This window comes from Podarcis tiliguerta (assembly GCF_965153285.1).
Source record: "Podarcis tiliguerta genome assembly, chromosome: 2".
Taxonomy (NCBI): Eukaryota; Metazoa; Chordata; class Lepidosauria; order Squamata; family Lacertidae; genus Podarcis; species Podarcis tiliguerta.
The window spans coordinates 43,103,117-43,123,889 of record NC_139535.1 but is presented as its reverse complement, the minus strand read 5'-3'; the positions used below and the strand labels follow the sequence as shown (position 1 = coordinate 43,123,889).

Sequence of the window (20,773 nt, the reverse complement as noted above, 5' to 3'; positions counted from 1 at the left end):
CATAAAAATTAATCTCCTATCACTAGGAATAGGAAGTCCAATTCTGCTGCGGTATCTGCTTCCCTGGCAGATGGGTGTAACTGAATATCATCATTGTACAGTGGTGCCCCGCAAGACGAATGCCTCGCAAGACGGAAAACCCGCTAGACGAAAGGGTTTTCCGTTTTGGAGGTGCTTCGCAAAACGAATTTGCTATGGGCTTGCTTCGCAAGACGAAAATGTCTTGCGATTCCTGGGTGTTTCCCCCCCCCTTTTTCCCAAGCCCCTAAGCCGCTTAACAGCTGTTCGCTAAGCCGCTTAACAGCTGATCGCTAAGCCACTTAACAGCTGATCTAAGCCGCTTATCAGCTGATCTAAACCGCTAATAGCCTTTTAGCAGCTAATCCGCTAATCCCTTAAGCCTTTAATAGCTGCTAATAGCCTTTTAGCAGCTAATCCGCTAATCCCATAAGCCTTTAATAGCCGCTAATAGCCGCTAAACCGCTAATAGCGCTAATCCGCTAATGGGCTTGCTTTGCAAGACGAAAAAAACCGCAAGACGAAGAGACTCGCGGAACGGATTCTTTTCGTCTTGCGAGGCACCACTGTACTTTGTTATTAACTCATTTTTAGTTCAGACAACAGTTGTTTGGAAGCTATGACATAGGGGGAGATTCATATTCCCCCCCAGGAAAAAAATATTTTAGAATGTTGATCTCATAATGTATAAGTTGCAATCACTGAATAATATATCCAAGGAGTTTCTGCAAGATGCTAGAAATGTGTGATAGCAAAGGGTTTTCTCTGGATATTTTAACACTCACCAAGGATGGGAATTAATAAACATTTTGCACCTTATAAAAATGCACAGCTTTAATATAGGTGAAATGAAACATGTTTCCCATCATCTTTTAAACTTGTTTGATTTGGGCACTTTGAAAGCATTCTATACAGTATCTCTCTTATCTTAAAGCATGTTTATGATCTTCAATTTCAAGTGTGCAACAGAACATCTCAATGTCAAGAAGACATCTGCTTGTCACATCTGAGATTGCCTGATGAGTTGTCAAAACTGTACAAATCTATATGTGTTGGCTCTGATCCTCCTTTTATCTGTTTACTTTGGAAAGGTTTCATCAATGCTAGAGACTTAAATGAGCTTTGCAGATCAAAGGAGGCCCAAAAAAACTCTTGAATGCATTTGTACTTAATATATAAATAAGAATTTGAAACATGACAGATTCTTTAAAGGAGCGTTTTGTAAACTTACAAAAAAAATCCTTTTCTAATTTGTTTTGGGGTGGGGAAATGAAAGTTTTTCTTAATAGCTATAACTCTTTGTATTAAAAACCATTTCAAGTCCTTTCAGCCAGCCACCTCTCAGCATAACATAGTGTTGCATGCCACCCCAATCTCTGGGCGGCGTGAGATTCCAGGGATTCTGGGCACTTACCTTTACAACCCACCCACCCCCAGACTTATAACAACAGCAATGTCTAGTTTGAAACGCTCATACAGTGATATAAAGGCAAATATCTGTAATTACAGTTTAGGAACCTGCTTCATGCCTGGTCTGACTTTCTGTTCATCTCACCCATTATTGTCCATTCTGAGTGACAGGGTTTCTGTCTTTCACATCACCTTCTTGCTGGTTATTTAAGCTGGAAAGCTACATGCCCTACCCACCTAAAAGAAAAAAGAAAATGAATGATCACTGTGCTTTTCCATTCAAGCCAATTCTTTTTCATGCAGATTAGTCAATGTGGGTTGAATGCAGACATAGCTATGTTCAGAGTCAGCACAGGTGTCATCACTTTCAATGAGCCTGCTCTAAGCATGACAGGTAAAATGGGATCCAGTGTCTATGAGTGGGAGCCAACGTTAGTCCTACTCCGACTAGACCCATTGAAGTTACTGCATATGACTAACTTTGGCACCTTAATTTGAATGGATCTGCTTTGAGTTGGACTTGGCACTTACCTTGCAGAAACCCACTCTTTACCGTTAAATCAGAGCAAACAGCAACCTGCAGAAAACCTGAATTGCTGTTTGCTCCAATTCAGTAGTAAAGATAAGGTTTTCCTGGGGAAACCAGCAGGAGGAGAAAGAGAAGCACTCAGACATGGACCAGGAAAACGAGCTGTTCCTAGATAGCATGGGGCAAAAGGTAAGGGTGAATGAGCCCTAAGCCATACTGATTTTATGAGAACTTAGTAAATAAGCATCCTTAGGATTGCAGCCAAATACTTATGAGGAGTTGATCACCAACCGCTAGACCATTCCAACATCTTAGATTCCATTGCATGAACATTATGTCAGTATATTTGAGTAGGATTGGCTTGCCAATTTAATATTAACAGTGGAAGAGAGAACCTGTTGAAGGTATAAACTGTGGGGAGGAATCTGTGAATAATAATAATAATAATAATAATAATAATAATAATTTATTTATACCCCACCCATCTGGCTGGGTTTCCCCAGCCACTCTGGGCGTCTTCCAACAGAACACTAAAATACAATAACCTATTAAACATTAAAAGCTTCCCTAAACAGGGCTGCCTTCAGATGTATTCTAAAAGTCTGGTAGTTGTTTTTCTCTTTGACATCTGGTGGGAGGGCGTTTCACAGGGTGGTTGCCACTACTGAGAAGGCCCCTTGCCTGGTTCCCTGTAACTTGGCCTCTCGCAGTGAGGGAACCGCTGCATGTGCATTGCAAAGATTTGCTTTGGCAGGGTGTGTTTCTTCTATCAAACAGGGTTGTTGTTTTTAACTCTGCAATGCTAGTTTCTTTCTGGTGATTTTGTGCCTTGATAGAATGTGCAAAGACAGACCTTTACCTAGGAGACGTTATCATCTCCGCCTTCTCCAAACTTGTCATTTGTGAACTTCTAGGACCATAAGTGTAGTGACAGGAAGGGCTGTGTGCAGAGTTCCTAGATGAACCCAGATTGAATTGCGTCCAAGCCCAAATGAATTTGGACCCAGCTTGTACTTGGACTTGACCAACACCAGCCCCCCACTTCCTCCTGCCTTCCCTAACCAACTTTTATTTACGAAAGGGGCAGGGTGACCAGTGGCAAGTGTGGTTCTCTGGTGGAGCCAGGATAGTCCTTACTCTGGGCCAGGGTAAACTATTTTGAATCAGGAAGCCTGAGAAACTACAAATCGCAGGAAATGGCTGTGCTGACCTAGAGCATGCTCAGTAACATCTGGCCCAGTGAAGAAGAAACCTGGATGGCTTCTCTTGGCTACAGGGAGTCCTTCCCACAACCAGTCCCCCCAAGTCTTCACAAGGTCCTCTTTGACTGAAAGGGAGGCAGGGAGTACGGGAGACAATTTTCCATGTTTGGTTTTTCCGAGCTTTCGCAGAAATGGCTTGGAAAGACCCAAAGTTTTTCCAAGGAGATTATGAAAAAGCTTGGAAAAACTGAATGCTTTCTGAAGCTAGCAGAGGGGAGCTCACCCATGACTAGACCTTTTCTTCCCCCATCCACAATCTGGGACTGACTATATTTCTTCTTGTAAAATACTAATAACAAGGCATTGCTGAAAAGTCCAAGGAATGACTTTCCATTTGTAACATACCACAGAAAAAGTTAAACCTAATGATTATAGTTTACATAGGGAGGGGATCATTTTAAACACAAGGAGACTTTTATTGTCATAATATTTTCAGCTAAGTCACTAGAAATATATGGGAGGAATTGTTTGTGTTAAGAAAATTGATTAAAACTGGAATAGAAATACATTTCAGCCAACTTTAAAAAGTTAGATATTCCTGTGAATCAGCCCTTATTTAGGTAAGGATTTGTTTTAGTGAATAATAAATCTTTGCAGTTGATTAGCAATGTTTGATTGATGAAAAGCAAGAATGCAGCATTCTCTGCCATCTGCAGTGATCTTGGTGCTGCGTGTCAGAGAATGTGAGGTTTAAGTAATCATAGAATATACCTTCAGCACTGGGGAAAACTCAAAAGTGGTTCACAAGTCAGAGGAAATGTTTTTATTGCATACACAGCACCAAACAATATATTAATGTGGCTGTGGAAAATAAAATTTATTCACTGTTTTGTTCTGCTGTATTATTAGTGTTCCAACTTACTTGAAGAAGTGCCTTTCCTGTAGTTTATGACAGAGACAGAGGCCCTTCTCATAGAAACACCATTGTGGATGGTAAAGGAGATTGTGAGTGCAAGAGGAAGCTTTCTTAGTTGTGGCACCCCATTCCTGGAACTCCCTCCTGGGGAGATCAGGGAGGATGAGGTAGCATTCTTGTTCCTCAAGGCCTTTGCAAGTGGTTAGGTACATTTTCGTACTATAGGTTTTATAACTTCCATTTTAATTATTGGATGTGGTGAACTGGATTTTATGTTGTTAGTTGCCTTAGGCACCCTTTGGAGAAGATGGGTGGGCTATTGTTGTTGTTGTTGCTGCTGCTGCTGCTGCTACTGTTATTTACATACTGCTTAATGCCCAGATAGGCTTTTAAGCAGTTTACAAAGTAAAACACCAGTTTCAGAAACATTAAAATATAAACATCCACCATTAAAATGCACAATGCAACAATCCTATTGAAGCATTACTGCTGTTGAAACAGGAGATTCAGTTTGAAAGATTAAGGGATATAAATTTAATGAATAATAAACAAATGATAACTCTTATTTCCTGCGTAGAATAGGAGTTGTTACACTAAATTATACAGGGAGATTAAAACTAATTCCCTGAGTCCAAGGTTCTTTCCCCACCGTCCATGTGTGATTTAGAACTGAAGGGCGGTATAGAAGCAAGCTTATTACTCTTTGACCATGAACATATTGTTGAGGGTGGGGGATTCCCACACAAACCTTGAGCCCCTGTCAGTAAAGCACATGGAAAACGTTCAGCCCATGTCGGTTTGTTGTTGTTGTTGCCGCTGCTGCTGCTGTTGGAGGGGAGGGGGAGAGTGCAGCAGGAGATGTTTCTGATCACCAGTTATTTTGGGTCAGAGGCTGAGCATTTGCACAACAGCAAAGAACTTCTCCTACTCTGCCACCTTTCCCATCTCCAGTCCTCCTCCTTTAGGCGCTGCATTGGAGGGATGCATGTGAAGATCTGCTTTCCTGTATTATCCTGGAAAAGGAAAGGCAAAGTGTGGGATCTTATAGGAGCAATTCCTGTTATAATCTGAATGCTTTAGTCCTGCTCTCTGCACACTATAATATAAAACTTCAGACAGTTTAGCAATCATTTTTCAAGAGAAACAATGGGTCCCATTTCACTGGAGGAGGTGTGTTCAGTTGTTCTCTCTATGTGTAGGCTCTGCAGGGAAGAATGACATGGAACTGCACTCAGTGGCTGCACCCTCACATTGTCACACCTTGGTGGCCTGCCTCTCACATCCATGTGTTCAGCACCACACCACATATAGCTTACACTTGTTAGCACACTGCACAGTCAGGAAACCCAATCACATAGGGTGCCCAATCCAACAGAATACCTATGCATCTACAGCATACATTGCAGATGTTTCATTGGATGTTCTGCGAAGAGTTTGGATTTGATATCCCGCCTTTCACTCCCTTTAAGGAGTCTCAAAGCGGCTAACATTCTCCTTTCCCATCCTCCCCCACAACAAACACTCTGTGAGGTGAGTGGGGCTGAGAGACTTCAGAGAAGTGTGACTGGCCCAAGGTCACCCAGCAGCTGCATGTGGAGGAGCGGAGACGCGAACCCGGTTCCCCAGATTACGAGACTACCGCTCTTAACCACTACACCACACCGGCTCTCAGGGTGGATTTCAGAAGCAGGGCCAATAAACATAGTTCACACAACTTGCACATGGCGGGGATGACTGAATGGACCTAGATGCACAAATGCTTCAGACAATGTCTGACCTAAAGATTTATCTTTTCATGTATCTAAATCTAAGGTTCACTGAGCCATAGCTACTGGAATACATATTATTATTTTAAATTGTCCCAAAATGTTCCATTCTCTATTTCATCTACTGTTCAAAATCCTGAGCAGCCTAATTTATGACGGCAATATAGATGTTACACTCATTCATGGTTTCTTTTCTTTTTAAAAAATGGATATGAGAGAAATGTGAGTTAGAAGTATAGCCAGCAGCCTGGAAAACACATTACAGGACTTGGAAACCAGAACAACAGATATCTGCATGTTGAACAGTTGAAGTTTGTTCCACTCCATTAGGGTTTGGTTTATGCAACTGACAATTATGTGAGTAACAGATATTTGAGTATAGGCTGTACATCATTTTCCATTTACGACATCCTGATGTGTGTGTGTATGTGTGTGTGTGCATGTGTGTTTTCTTTTTTAAACTTAAACCAACAATAGGAAAAATCAAAATGTGACAGCTATGAAATGAGATCCCATAGTAACCACTAAAGAATGCAAGCTAAAATAGAATGCCTGAAAGTTAGCTGCCTATCTTGGCCCCCGTAGGAAAAGGCCTTTGTTTTAACAGGTGCCCAGCACCTATAGCACCTAAGGAAGTCAATGAGCCCTGCAGTTTCTCAGCCACTGTGGCCATCTAGAAGCCTCCTTTGGGCTACCCACAAGGCCTACAGTCCCTATCGGGCTTTTGTTTTTTTAATAGCAGACTAGGCCTTCCTGTCCCCACAGCAGTGTGATCGCACACATTTTGAAACACACATATCCCTTGGATTCATGATATTGGCTGACTGGTTCTTTGGATCCTGATCCTCTGAAAATGGACTCATGTCCTGGGGGGGGGGGGGAGCTTCATTGTTGATTTTGCAGGTTTAAATTGTTTAATCGGGATTGAAGTTAGATTGTTGATGCCCCTGCCATTTTTTCCAACTGAAGTCACAATCCAGAAATCTGTGTAACTGACTTGGCATACATAGCAGGAGGCCTTCAGGTGTCCCTGAAATAAACAGGCCCTTCACACGTCCACACCTGTTTAGTCATAATGCCTGGCTTATTCATAATCATAAACCTAAAATGTTTTCTGACTGCTGTTGCTTGATTGTGCTGTATTTCCAGTGTGATATGTCATCCTGGCCTAAAGGGTACATATCATGGGTAGGCAAACTAATGTCCGGGGGCTGGATCCGGCCCATTCGCCTTCTGATGCGGGCGGTCCAGGAATCAGCATGTTTTACACGAGTAGAATGTGTCCTTTTATTTAAAATGCATCCCTAGGTTATTTGTGGGGCCTGCCTTGTGTGTTTACATGAGTAGAATATGTGCTTTTATTTAAAATGCATCTTTGGGTTATTTGTGGGACATAGGAATTCGTTCATTTCCCCCCACAAAATATAGTCTGGCCCCCCACAAAGTCTCAGGGACAGTAGACCGGCCCCCTGCTGAAAAAGTTTGCTAATCCCTGGATATGATGGGGGATTCTGGTGCTTTGCAAGAGCAGGGAAGGCCTTGTTTTGCCATCTTTAGCTGTGACAGGAGTGACTGTTACTGCTGAGAAGGGTCTTGGTCAAATATGACCTTGTCTGGCGCGAGAGAGAAGGCTTCTTCCCTTGCTTGTGCTGCAGAAGGAGTGGCGCCATGAGTGTCAAGACTCAGAGGCCCTCTCTTTCCCTCTGGGCAGCCTACCTTGGCTCTGGTGCCTCTCCTTTGTCAAGGCTTGTTCTTCGGGTATTGCGTACCCCTCCTTTGGCTCTCTGCAGTCCAAGGGCCCTCCATCTCCCTCAGCCTGCCATAGTAAAAGGCACCTGCATCAGTTCACTTCTAAATATAAAGGCGGCATTTGTGGTCTGTGGGTATGTGTGTCCAAAAAAGGGGGATTGCCCAATCAGAAAAGGCTCACATGACCAAGGGCGTAACTTATCAAAATGTACAGCTATTCAACTATTTCCAAAATAAACTTTTCAGCAAAACCAGTTATTGGCCAGTGGTTTGTTTGTTTGTTTGTTTGTTTGTTTGTTTTTTGATGCTTTAAAAAAATGGTTCTCTTTATGCCCTCCCTCATCACCTCTCTGCACATCAAGTGATCAGTCTGAGGACCAGCAAGGGGAGGCTTTGCCTCCTGATCAGGGTGCTGGGCTCCATATGCCCCAGCAATGTGTCTAAATTATTATTATTATTAATAGTAATAATAATAATAAATAATAATAATAATAATAATAATAATAATAATAATACACTGCCCATCTGGCTGGGTTTCCCCAGAATGTTAAAAACACGATAAAACATCAAACATTACAAACTTCCCTAAACTTTAAATTTGTTTTCTTTTTGCCACCACTACCACTAAAATCAGTGGCCTCTTGGGGTGGTTCTTCACTGGGAGAGGGAAGATTAGGTTCCTGAACATACCCCGGTGCTAATGGATGGGCTGCTAGCAATCTAGTATTTGTTTTTTTCTTTCTTTTGAGTGATTTATCTCCCCCTTCCTTCCACATTGCTTTTTATGAAGAAAATTGAAGTCTTTGAGGCCTTTTTTTTTTCTTTTCAGGAAGTTTTCTGCACAGGAAATACTTTGGTTTAAATTCAGCAGTAGTCTCAAACAAGTGGAGATAATTAAGAAGGGTCTTGAATTATGGCTTCAAAAGAAAAGGTTCCTCACATGCTGCTGCTATCTATTGTGGCATTACCTTACCTCAAATGGCAGTTGGTGATGATGCTGACGACGACAGTGTTGTAAAAGGCAACGGCTCAAATTCTTGATTTATGTCACTTCACTTCAAAAGAGCTCTCTTGTTTAAACATGAAACATTCACCATAAATATTCAACATTAGACCTTCATTTGATTTTTAGACCAGTTGTTGAGCTCAATAAAAGAAACCTTTATCTTTCCCTGAGCTGCAGCGCCCATATCGCTAGTGACATAAATGTCACCTTAGCTCAGCAGGTGATTCAGAACACACTCTCCCTTGAAATCCTGAGGGTACCTTAAAATCCAAGATTCGAAGAATCCTTTGAAAGCAGAGCACTTTTTAATGCAGGGGTTTTTTTTTTGTGTGTGTGTGTGTTTTTATATATATAAAAAAGTTCCCTTGCAGCCATTGCAATGAGATCCCTTCTGCTTTTCATTTTTCTCCTGTATTTTTACAAGCTTCACCAAAGTTGCAACTGTATTTGTTGACTGCATAGAGCCAATGGAATCCATAGTTAGGTTGCTTGCCTTAGGTTCAAATTAGAGCTTACTGTCAGTGGATTTGGGTGCCACTGTCTCATCTTCGCTGAAAATGGAAACAAAAGATTAGAAAATAACTTTACCTGCCCTAAAAATCAAAGAATTGAGGATAGGCCATAAGTATGAACCTTTCTAAATGATTTGAAAAGACTGGTTTCCCCACAACCTAGTTTTAGTCTAATTTAGTTCATGCTGCAGCCACAAAAATGCATTTTTCTTTTTAAACAGCTTGAACAAGGGTTATGGCTTTGGGAGACCACCAGGCGCCATCGCTTCTCCAATCCCTTTCCCTTAATAGTAGGTTTCTTTGTAGGTATCTGTAGATTGCTCAGAGCACCTTCCAGGTGTTAGCCAAAACCACTATGCAGGTAGGGCATTAAGAAGAATGATTGTGGCCTTTATTTCTCTTCCCCTTTGCCTCTGCTTTATCGCCTAAGGAGTGCTGTTACAAGGGCACAGTGAGAAGGCACTACTCATGCACTGAGTGTAATTTACAAGCCATAAGAAAGCTCATATACCTTTAAGTGCTGAATAGAAAGCAGAATTTCATCAGGTGCAGCTGGATGGCTCAGAGTGCCTTCCATCAGCTTAGGCACTATCTGAACAGGGATGACTTGGCTACAGTAATCTATCTTCTGGTAACCTAATGAATGGACTGCACTCTTGTGAAGCACTGTACATGGGGCTGTCTTTGAAAATTATTTAGAGGCTTTAATTAATGCAGAATGCAGCTGCCTGATGGTCAATAGGTTAAAGTTAAGCAATCTTAACCTGGCATGTGTAACGGAGACTTGGTTGGATGAAGCAGATGGGCCTGTCCTTGCCGCTGCTTGTTCACCAGGTTTCTCTTACGCACAGCAACCCAGGCCTTGTGGGCGGGGAGGGGGGGTTGCAGTGATTTTTAGGGAGTCATTAGTCTGCACCAGGCGTCCTATTGGGAAAACCCAGTTTTCTGAGTGCATGCTCTGGAAGTTGGGCAATAGGGGCAGTACAGGATTCCTATTGGTTACCGACCTCCCCGCTGCACCAAGGATTCCCTGCCTGAGCTGCTTCAGGTCATGGCGGATGTTCTCCTGAAGACACCTAGTTTGGTTGTCCTAGGGGATTTTAACATCCATGCCAACACGACCTTACAAGGGGCTGCTCGGGCCTTCGTGGAAAGCATGGCCTCCATGGGGCTGTCCCTAAATAAGTCTGGCCCAACCCATAGCCGCGGACATGCCTTGGACTTGGTGTTTACCTCTATGGATGTTGGGGATCTGACACTAAGTAAAAGCGAAACGAAATACCGGTAAGTGCCATGGTCAGATCACTTCCTGGTGCAACTGGACTTCTCCGTGACCCTTCCCCTCTGCAGGGAGGTGGGACCGATTCAGATGGTCCGCCCCCGCCACTTAATGGATCCAAATGGTTTCCAGAGAGTGGTAGGGGATGTTTTATCCCATGTTGATGGCCTTTCAGCTAATTTCCTGTTGGCCCGCTGGAATGTGGAGTTAACCAGGGCTATTGACTGGCTATTGACAGGGCTATTGACTGGATTGCATGGTTTTCCACGGATCTGAGGGCAATGAAACAATCGTTGAGACAGCTAGAGCGCCGGTGGCGGATGACCCATTCTGAAGCTGACCGGGCACGGGTTAGAGCTCAATGTTGAGCCTACCAAGTGGCGGCAGCGATGGCGAAGAAGACTTTCTTCACCACCTCTATTGCATCTGCAGAAAACAGCAGCAGGAGACTTTTTCAGGTGGTTCGCAATTTAGCGGAAACACCTGCTACATCGGGGTCCAGTATGGGCCACATGATCTCCTGCAATGATTTTGCAAAGTTTTTTGCAGATAAAGTCGCTCAGATTCGGGAAGAGGTAGACACCACTGTGGGAGCAGGGCCGGGGCGGGAGAGTGTCAGAGTCCTGTCTAGTCAAATTGTGTGGGATCAGTTCCAATCTGTTACCTCCGAGGATGTGGACAGGCTGCTTGGACAAGTGAAACCAACCACCTGTCTCCTTGATCCTTGCTCATCCTGGCTTATAAAAGCTAGCCGAGAAGGGCTGGGCGATGGGCTTCGTGGGGTGGTGAATGCTTCCCTCCATGAGGGAGCCTTCCCAGACCTGCTGAAAGAGGCGGTTATTAAACGCTTCTTTAAAAACCATCTTTAGATGCGGCCACGATGGCCAACTATTGCCCAGTCTCAAATCTTCCATTCTTGGGCAAGGTGATTGAGCGAGTGGTTGCTGAACAACTCCAGGCACGCCTGGAAGAAGCGGACCATTTGGATCCCTTCCAGTCGGGATTCAGGCCTCATCATGGGACTGAAACTGCCTTGGTCGCACTGGTTGATGATCTCCGGCGGGCTAGGGACAAAGGTGAGAGCTGTTTCCTAATTCTGCTGGATCTCTCAGTGGCGTTTGATACCATCGACCATAACATCCTTCTGGACCATCTAGAGGGGCTGGGAGCTGGGGGCACTGTTATACACTGGTTCCGCTCCTTTCTCCTGGGCCATGTTCAGAAAGTGGTGGTGGGGGATGAGTGTTCAGACCCCTGGGCTCTCACTTGTGGGGTGCCTCAGGGCTCTGTCCTCTCCCCCATGCTTTTTAACATCTATATGCAGCCGCTGGGAGAGATCATCAGGGGGTTTGGGCTGGGTGTTCATCAGTATGCGGATGATACCCAGCTCTACCTCTCTTTCAAATCAGAACCAGTGAAGGCGGTGAAGGTCCTGGAGGCAGTTGGAAGTTGGATGGCAGCTAACAGATTGAGGTTGAATCCTGACAAGACAGAAGTATTGTTCTTGGGGGATAGGAGGCGGGCAGGTGTGGAGGATTCCCTGGTCCTGAATGGGGTAACTGTGCCCCTGAAGGACCAGATGCGCAGCCTGAGAGTCATTTTGGACTTGCAGCTGTCCATGGAGGCACAGGTTAAATCTGTGTCCAGGGCAGCTGTTTACCAGCTCCATCTGGTACCCAGGCTGACACCCTACCTGCCTGCGGACTATCTTGCCAGAGTGGTGCATGCTCTGGTTATCTCCCGCTTGGACTACTGCAATGCGCTCTACGTGGGGCTACCTTTGAAGGTGACCCGGAAACTACAACTAATCCAGAACGTGGCAGCTAGACTGGTGACTGGGAGCGGCCGCCGAGACCACATAACACCGGTCTTAAAAGACCTACATTGGCTCCCAGAACGTTTCCGAGCACAATTCAAAGTATTGGTGCTGACCTTTAAAGCCCTAAACGGCCTCGGTCCAGTATACCTGAAGGAGCCTCTCCACCCCCATCGTTCTATCCAGACACTGAGATCCAGCGCCGAGGGCCTCCTGGCGGTTCCCTCACTGCGAGAAGCCAAGTTACAGGGAACCAGGCAGAGGGCCTTCTCGGTAGTGGCACCCTCCCTGTGGAACGTCCTCCCACCAGATGTCAACGAGAACAAATACCAGACTTTTAGAAAACATCTGAAGGCAGCCCTGTTTAGGGAAGCTTTTACTGTTTGATGTAATAGAGGATTTTAATATTTATTTTTGGAAGCCGCCCAGAGTGGCTGGGGAAGCCCAGCCAGATGGGCGGGGTACAAATAATATATTATTATTAATAATAATAATAATAATAATCATATAACACCAATTTTATTACAATTCAAAGTGCTGGTTTTGACCTTTGAAGCTGTTTATGGCTCAGGACCCCGGTACCTTCTGGAATGCCTCTTAGCTCTTCTTCTGAGGCCTGTCTCCAAGTTCCACCTCTGAGGCAGTCTCGGAGGGTAGTGACAAGGGCCTTTTCAGTGGTGGCTCATGTTATGTGGAATGCTTTCCCCTGCAAGGTCTGCCTGGCCCATTCAGTGCCTTTGTTTTGGTGCCAGCTCCTCCCCACCCAGACTTTTGATAGACAAAGGCGATGTTGTTTTGTTATTGGTGTGCTGCTAAGCTCGCTATGGCTGTTGTGGGAGTTGTTTCACTTTGTTTTTATGTGGCATAATGGGTGGGATTCACTTAATGTGTCCTGTCAGCACAAGCAATGGGACTTTCCCCCTTTCTTGCCCCTGCGCCCTCCCCACACTCCCAAAATTGGCTAAGGGTGTTAGAATAACCCCCACAGCAGTGCCGTGGGGAGGAGAAGAGAGGATCATTCTGGCAGGCTTCAGAGCTTGCACTAATGTGTTGTAAGTCACTTGGAGACATTTGGGTAATAACCAACTAGCTGCTACTACTACAATTCCACCACAATGGTGCAGCGATGCAGAAAGCCACACTAGAAAAAACTATTTCATTTCACATGGCTATGGACTCTACAGGCACACTTTTAAGGACTCAGCCTTAGTAGCCATGAGTGTTGTCATTGAGGAATCCGGTCATGTCCAGAAGTGAAGCTAGAACTCCCAGTCCCAGTCCGTGGGTTTCACCCTTTATAATAAAAACATGCATTTGAGAGCTTGCCTGAATTGCATCAGAAAGCATACCATGTGGCATATCTCAGTAATTTTTTCCCAGGCATCATAACTGTTTGAAGTCAATCTACTGAATGGGAAACCCATTGCATATTTGTGAATAATGTGACCTGCTGTTCTACCGAGCAGAAAGGCAGCATAAATTCCTCTGATGAATTGCACATCAGAGATTACAGACAGAGCACCACTCCAGCCACGTCTTTCATCCTCATCTGACAGTGACAACCTAATCCTTTGCTTATGACCCAGCGTGGAACTGCCTGGGCGTTTCTACAAATTCACCATTGCAGCTTTGTGTCGAGATTAGGCTCTGGGAATGGGGAAGCAGCCAATACTTTGTTAAATTATGCACACATGAAAACTTTGTGATAAGAGCGATTTGAGGAAATCCAAAAAGTTTTATCTGCAGTTTCTACAGACAGCACGTGGTCTGTGTGTGGTCTATTTATTGTACACAGAGAGCTTTGTCATAGTAGGATGGGGTAGCCCTGAAAGGACTTGAAAATGGTTCAGCTCTGATGATAATGACCTGCCAGCCCAGTTCTAGAAATCCGATCCATTCTAGTCCATGGAGTGCTAACTGAGGTCAGCTGGAGCCAATGAAGGTTACCTGATCTCCAGAGGTATAATGTTTGAAGCCTGAATAGCAGTATGGGAAGATTTATTTTAGTGAAACATACGAGAGGTCGGAAGAGGTGAGATGTTGTTTTTGTGATGACGATGCTTATTATCTGTTTCTAAATGTACCTTGAAGCTGAACTGGTTTCGTTGCCTCTCTCTGGGATGGTTTCTTCTTCATAGTGTGCTGTCAGCTGAATTGAAACTTGCTGTGAATGCGAGGAGTCAGTACATGAATGTGTTACCTCAATCAGTTCTTGTTGGATTAGGGAGGGGGGAGGCGTTCATGTGGGTCTTTGCATTAAATGCTGTATTGTTCCAAATAGGGAAGTAGCCATTAATTCTTTGGCTGTTGGGTATCTGGCTGGGGAAATACATGCTCTGGCAAGATGTTTAGTAGCAAGGTGCCCTGTGTTCCTGCTGGTTTTTGTGTTGTTTTCGCCTGCAGTTAAAACTTGCATACATAGGTGCCGATTCAAATATTTGCGAGCTCTCTTTGAAAACCAAGAACTTGCTGAAAGTGGGTTCTTTGCTACCATTGCCAGAAATCCTTCCCCTTTAACATCTAATAATGCACACTTAACTGCCACCTTAAAGCCTGGTTCTTTTTTATGCTGGCTCCGTGAGGTAGGTGAAGCTCTAGGGAAGGCTTTAATGTTTTCTAGCACAAAAGCTACTACAGTACATCCTCGGCATGCACGATGTGAGACTGTGTGTCAGCCCACCAGTGTCTGTCATGTTACATTTCCTCCCATGCTTTGAATGTCCTCTGGCAGCATTTCCATGCGTGGGGCAGTCTGCACAATACCGTACTGTAGTCAGACCTCAACATGGCAGCCCTCCCCACACCAAACCCTCTTTTTTAAAAAATCCCATGAGCGATTCAAGGCAAACAGCAATTGTGTCAACACTACAGAGTATCTCCTTTCAGGCTTCTCCTAAGCTAATTTTACACATACAATCCCTATATAATATTGCACAACATGGGTTGTTTCAGTTCTTGAAATGGATAAACGGGAATTGCATTTTATTCCCCTCGAGACCCGATATATTTATAACTTTCTGAGATAGCACCGTATATAAAAATGTAGCTGTTATTTTCTGTGAAAGAATTTCCCTCCTTTTTCCTTTTTATTGGCCCCTTCTCTCCCACACACAAAGCCACAGATGCTCCGCTGCAGTGATGTCAGCCTCCCTACATGGTCCAGCTGCTTGGAGGTTTCTGTAGAAAGTTCAAACCCTGTGTGTGAGAGATACTGTAAAATGCACATTGTGTTTATCATCACAAAGCTCTCATACTACAGATAGGGGTAAGTGTAACTTTAATGGAGGTTCCGTAGGTTTGAAGAACACCAAGCAGCATTTAATCTTTCTGTTGACGATACTTTAATTGCAGACTTCCCAGTTGTTTCATTCCCAGAATTGGTTCAAAGACGCCGTCCTCCCTTTCACGTCTGCCCCCTCCCCCCCCCATCTTCTGTGATTTTTGGAAAAAGCAGAGCATTTTCTTAGTAAGACAATATGTATTTTAAGTAGAGACGTCTGAGTGGAAATATGCTTTTGTCCACATCTACACATGGTCAAGTCCTCACTTAACTTCAGACATTCCCTGCCAGACCACCAAACTGAAAACATCTATTCTGGATTTGGTGGCAATACATGTCACAGCATGTTATACTGAACTGATGTAAAGATTAGCATAGAGGTTGACCACAGTTACCACTGCGGGGAGATAGGAGAACACTGGGATGCGCCTCTCTTGACAGGGCAAGGATAGACTTTTATAGGAGCCTTTTGAAATCAGATGTAATTTCTAAGCTCCTGGTATTTCTACATCATGCATGAGCAGTTCTTTCAATGCTTAATTTCTCTCCTCCCTCCCCCCATACTTTGTTGACTTACATTTTTAAAAGTTCCATTAGATTCAATCTCACGAGCAAGACTATGCGATAATTCAACTCTTCAAGTTTAGATAAAAGATATTGTTCTTGATTAAATGTCTATATAAAAACACTGTGCTGAAATTGCATTGCTCTACAAATGGGCAATTCACAGGATCCGTACCAGCCACAAAGGAAGTTAAGCAAGGTTGGATCCTAGCTCCCGCACTGTTTAATTTATATATAAATGATATTATCCAGAGTTTAACATCCCTGAAGTATAACGCCCCTAAATTGGCCACAAAAGCCATCTCTATATTATTATACACAGATGATGAGGTACTTCTATCTCAAACAAACGTGGGCCTAAAAAGATTGATGAAGGCATTCTCAGGATACTCCCAAAGAGAACAGCTGGCTGTGAAATACAAGAAAACTAAAGTCATTGTGTTTTAGGAAATTTTGTCCATGGTATGATTATTTTCCACCTAGTCATTTTGACACATTGGCACCCTATTTGCAATATTTGCAAAATTTAACAATTCCAGAATACAGATGTGCTTTCACATATGCAAGATTGAATATCACACACACACACACACACCCTGCCCATCTGGCTGTGTTTCCCCAGCCACTCTGGGTGGCTCCCCACAGAATTAAAAGCACAATAGAACATCAAACATTAAACACTTCCCTAAACAGGGCTGCCTTCAGATGTCTTCTAAAAGTCAGTTGTTTATTTCCTTGACATCTGATGGGAGGGCGTTCCACAGGGCAGGCGGCACTACCATCGGCTGTACTCTTTATACTGCCCATGCCGGGTCACTCAACCATTGCTACTGTGTCCTTTCTTCTAGCAGATCAAGATAATCAGGTGACAGCAAGAACTGCAACAATTTTAGCAGGGGCAATTAGAATAAGATCTGTTATTTGATTATTCATCTAAACCTCCAAAATGTATTTTGTACAGATAAGTTTTTACCTCTATCTTCAGTACATTTTATTTTATTGCCATGGCTAGTGGCTGCTGCAAATAAAGAGTCTTCTGATCTGCCTTTTTTTTTTTAAAAAAAAATCTGTCTTCTGTTAATAATGGTCATAAGTGACACATTCCATGTACCTCAGTATTATTTACACTGACTGGCAAAGGCGGTCCAGAGTTGCAGACAGGGGACAATTTACCTGGAGATGCCAGGGATTGAACCTGTGACCTTTTGCAGGCAAAGCAGATGCTCTGCCACTGAGCTTCCAGTAGTGAAGAAAGCCTCAATCTTTATTGGTACCTTAGAAATCAAGGCTGGAATTCTATGTACACACAGGTGGTAGTAAGCATTTTTGAACACAGTAGGGCTTACTTCTGAGTAAACATACATATGCAAGATTGTTTCCTCTGTGATTCTTTGGCTGATATTTGAACTGACTCTATTTTCACAGGTCCTTCGTTATCCAGCAAATTCAAAACAGCAATCTCTTCATGGTGGTAGTAAGTAATGAATGTGACTGCGAGTCTGTTTTGCCAATTACCATGGAACCAATAGAAATAAGGTATATCCTTTTACTTGACGCAGGCACGACCTCAGACAAGCAGTGCAAATATGAACTTTTTAGTAAAGTGTTCAAAGTAAATTGGTTTGCTAATTGACTGCATATAACCTCCCTGCCCCCACACAAATGCAATTCCATCAGCAAGTAAGCCAAACCTTGAGCACTTGTGAATTCAACAATAGCAGGTTTGCCACAGCCATAGTCTCTCTGCAGCAGCGGCAGTGGCAGCGGCAAACTTGGGGCTGTGGCCAGTGCTCTTGGTCAGCACTCAGTGATGCTCTTGGTAAGACAAGCAAGTCCAGAATGCAAAAAAAAGTAAATGTGAGAGATTATAAAACTATACAGTACCTTTATTTGATGAATTTATTTTATATTTTATATGTAGCAGAAGTGATGAGGTTTCATTTGATAGAATGCTAGATTAGATAATCTATTTTAATGGTAGGGTCCTGGGAAGGGTGGCAAATCTGATATTCCAGTTGGTTTAACTTATCTGGTTTTTGCTTTGTGGATTTCAGGACACACCTCTGCACCAAACAGGAGTGCCAGCTTGGCCCCACGACTGTGGGTACCCAGGGCCGTGGGTGCCATGCAACGTTCATGGCCCTGGCACTGAAAGATGTGGGTGCCTGGGCACCCAGGGCCCCAGGGAGTTGGCACCTGTGGGGAGGTGGTACTGCAAGTAGATGCTCCTGTTTTGTGACAGGCATTGGACTAGAGGGGTTTGGAAGTTTCTTTGAGCTTGATTAATCCCGATTTTTAAGGCATATCCTTAACTTCTGAGAACATAATGAATCCCTAAAATGTGAACGCTTAAAATCCCACAAGATTAGAAGACGTCCAGAGTCTTGCCATGGATTTCATCCTGAGGTATGTGTTTTAGTTTACATTGAAAAGGTGTGTTAAGAATGAGCGAAAGTGTATTTGTTCCTTTTCTGTATCTCCCACTGCCTTTGTTTTCTGCAAGGGTGCTTCAGCGTTATCGCAGACTCGGTATACACAAGAAGGACTTTCCCACATTTCTTTCTTAAACAAGGGTGGCTAAGCCCCCATTTAGGGGCCTGATCTGGCTCCCCAAGCAAATTTGTCTCACCCCATCCAATGATTTTGGTGGCAGGGGTCTAAAAAGAAAAGAGAGAGTGTGCTGGGGTGTGCAGAGCCTAATGCTTTGGTGGTTACAGTGGTGCCTCACAAGACGAAAAGAATCCATTCCGCGGGTCTTTTCGTCTTGCGGTTTTTTGTCGTGCGAATGAAGCCCATTGACGGAGTAGCGCTATTAGCGCTATTGGCGATTTAAGGGCTAAAAACGGCTTTTTAAGGGGTGGGGGATTAGCGGTTTTGCTGCTAAAATGCTTTTAGCAGCTTAGCGATTCAAAATAAGGGGTTTTGGAGCAAAAAAAAAAATCAAATTTTTTCGTCATTTTTCATCTTGCGAAGCAAGCCCATAGGGAAATTCGTCCTGCGAAGCGCCTCTGCAAACGGAAAACCCTTTCGTCTAGCGGGTTTTCCGTCTTGCAAGGCGTTCGTCTTGCGGGGCACCACTGTATTCATATTGCTTCCTCCCCCTGTTACCAGATCAGTCATTTGGTGAGCGAAGAGGGGACCGTGTGGTTCCTGTCTTTGCCTGTGGACAGATCTACACGCATGGTTTCTAGCATTAAGAAAGGGTTAAGGAAAGCTGTAAGGGTCACATTCCACTTAGCTTAGAACGTTAATAATGTGTTATTAAAATGTGTGTGTTGGTAAATATTGGCTTGCCCAATTGTAACACTCTGCTTTTCTCCCGCTTCACTTATTGTGGGTTTGTTTTTCAGGAGAATGCCAGAGAATGTGGTGGTGTTTTAGGCCTGAGTGCTAGGCCTGCTCTTCTTGTGCTTCCTCTGCTTCTGGCCGTTTTCTCAAGGTGACACTGACTGAGAAGCAATCACTTGGCATGCTAAACAATACATGGATAAACTGTGAACTGAGAAAAGGTGCAACTTAGAAGACATGAAACTATAGTCAAAACATCAGCATTTCATGATTTTAAATGGTGGGATGATATAAACTCTCCAAATTATGTAAAAAAGAGAGAGAGAGAGGGAGAGATTTATCTTTTTTTGGTGCATCATGCAAAGATGGATTTGCCATACAATAGTCACAATTCATCAAGAACAGGACTTCAGTAGATAGAAACAGATGGTCATTATTTTCTGCTTTGTTCCATGGAAAACGGTTTAAAACTGTGTACTTTTTAAATAAAGTATATTAAAATCACAATTTTCTAGCAGGTGTTTGATTTAACCTAGCCATGAAGCAAGCCTCTGTGCAAAAGAATGTATTTTACGCCTCCAAAACATTTTACACGGGTGAAAACAGGGAGACACAGTGAACCTATAAGCTTACTGATAACCCTGAATGTGTGAAGACTCCTTTCAGCCTGATTCAGAACTAATTGGGGGAAACAGACTAACCTTTATACACACACACACACACACACACACACACACACAGTTAATGCTGATTTCTTTTTTTCTTAATTCTAAATCAGACTAGTGAATGTTTGCCCATTTTTAATTTGACAGTGTGTCTGATTTTGACACAGTACAGCAGCAAATGTAAAAAGATGGCGCTTTAGAATACAGGTATTGGGGGAATGATCAGCCTTCCTGCCACTTTGATTAAACATAGTATGCCACACTGTCATTTTCTTGTCATTTTCGTCAACACTGTGTCTTCGCTGATGTGTTGTAGATAAAACTGTTTGCAATTTATGATAAATGATGCAAACTCTCACGGGTAGAGCTATCTGATCAACCAGAGTTCTTCATTTAAATTAAGCCCTGCTGGAAACCATATTATTTAGAAATGTCACAAAACTATCATTGCTTAAATCTATATGTGTGATTCAGTCATTTTTCTTGACATGTGCTTAACAAAACATGGTTAGGGAATCACATTCAACTGCAAGATTTTTGTATTTATTCACAGTTATTCCTCATATCTGAATAGCAAAAACTAGGGCTGTTACAATCCGGCACAAGTAAATGAGGCTTAAGGCCAGACCCAAAATCTAATAAAGTGTGCTAGATGCATCTGCTTGTGCTGCAAAGAACTCTTTCGAGACTCCTGCCAGCCCTGGAGTTTACAGCTGTGCTGTCTTCTGTCTCTCTTTTCCTTTTCTCTTTTTTTGCGTCTGTGTCACTTAGAA

At 43.4% G+C, this 20,773-nt stretch overlaps 1 protein-coding gene and 1 long non-coding RNA gene across 4 annotated transcripts in view; one reads left to right on the top strand and one right to left on the bottom strand.

The window, feature by feature from the left end:
• CACNA2D3 (calcium voltage-gated channel auxiliary subunit alpha2delta 3) overlaps positions 1-19,842 on the top strand; it is a 480,742-nt gene extending 460,900 nt beyond the window's left edge. For 2 of the 3 annotated variants that reach the window (XM_083420935.1, XM_083420934.1), the window contains 3 exons: positions 17,473-17,588; positions 18,374-18,453; positions 19,398-19,842. In XM_083420935.1, coding sequence (XP_083277061.1) covers positions 17,473-17,588; positions 18,374-18,453; positions 19,398-19,490 — 289 coding nt within the window. In that variant the 3' untranslated portion in view covers positions 19,491-19,842. Of the gene's footprint in view, positions 1-17,472; positions 17,589-18,373; positions 18,454-19,397 lie in introns of those variants that run through there. The other variant, XR_014506519.1, reaches the window with a different exon arrangement.
• Positions 3,968-8,270, bottom strand: LOC310668609. The gene is made up of 2 exons (XR_014506713.1): positions 7,558-8,270; positions 3,968-5,088 (listed from the first exon to the last, which is right to left on the bottom strand). It is a non-coding gene; the product is annotated as an uncharacterized lncRNA (long non-coding RNA).
• Positions 19,843-20,773: the final 931 nt, after the last annotated feature.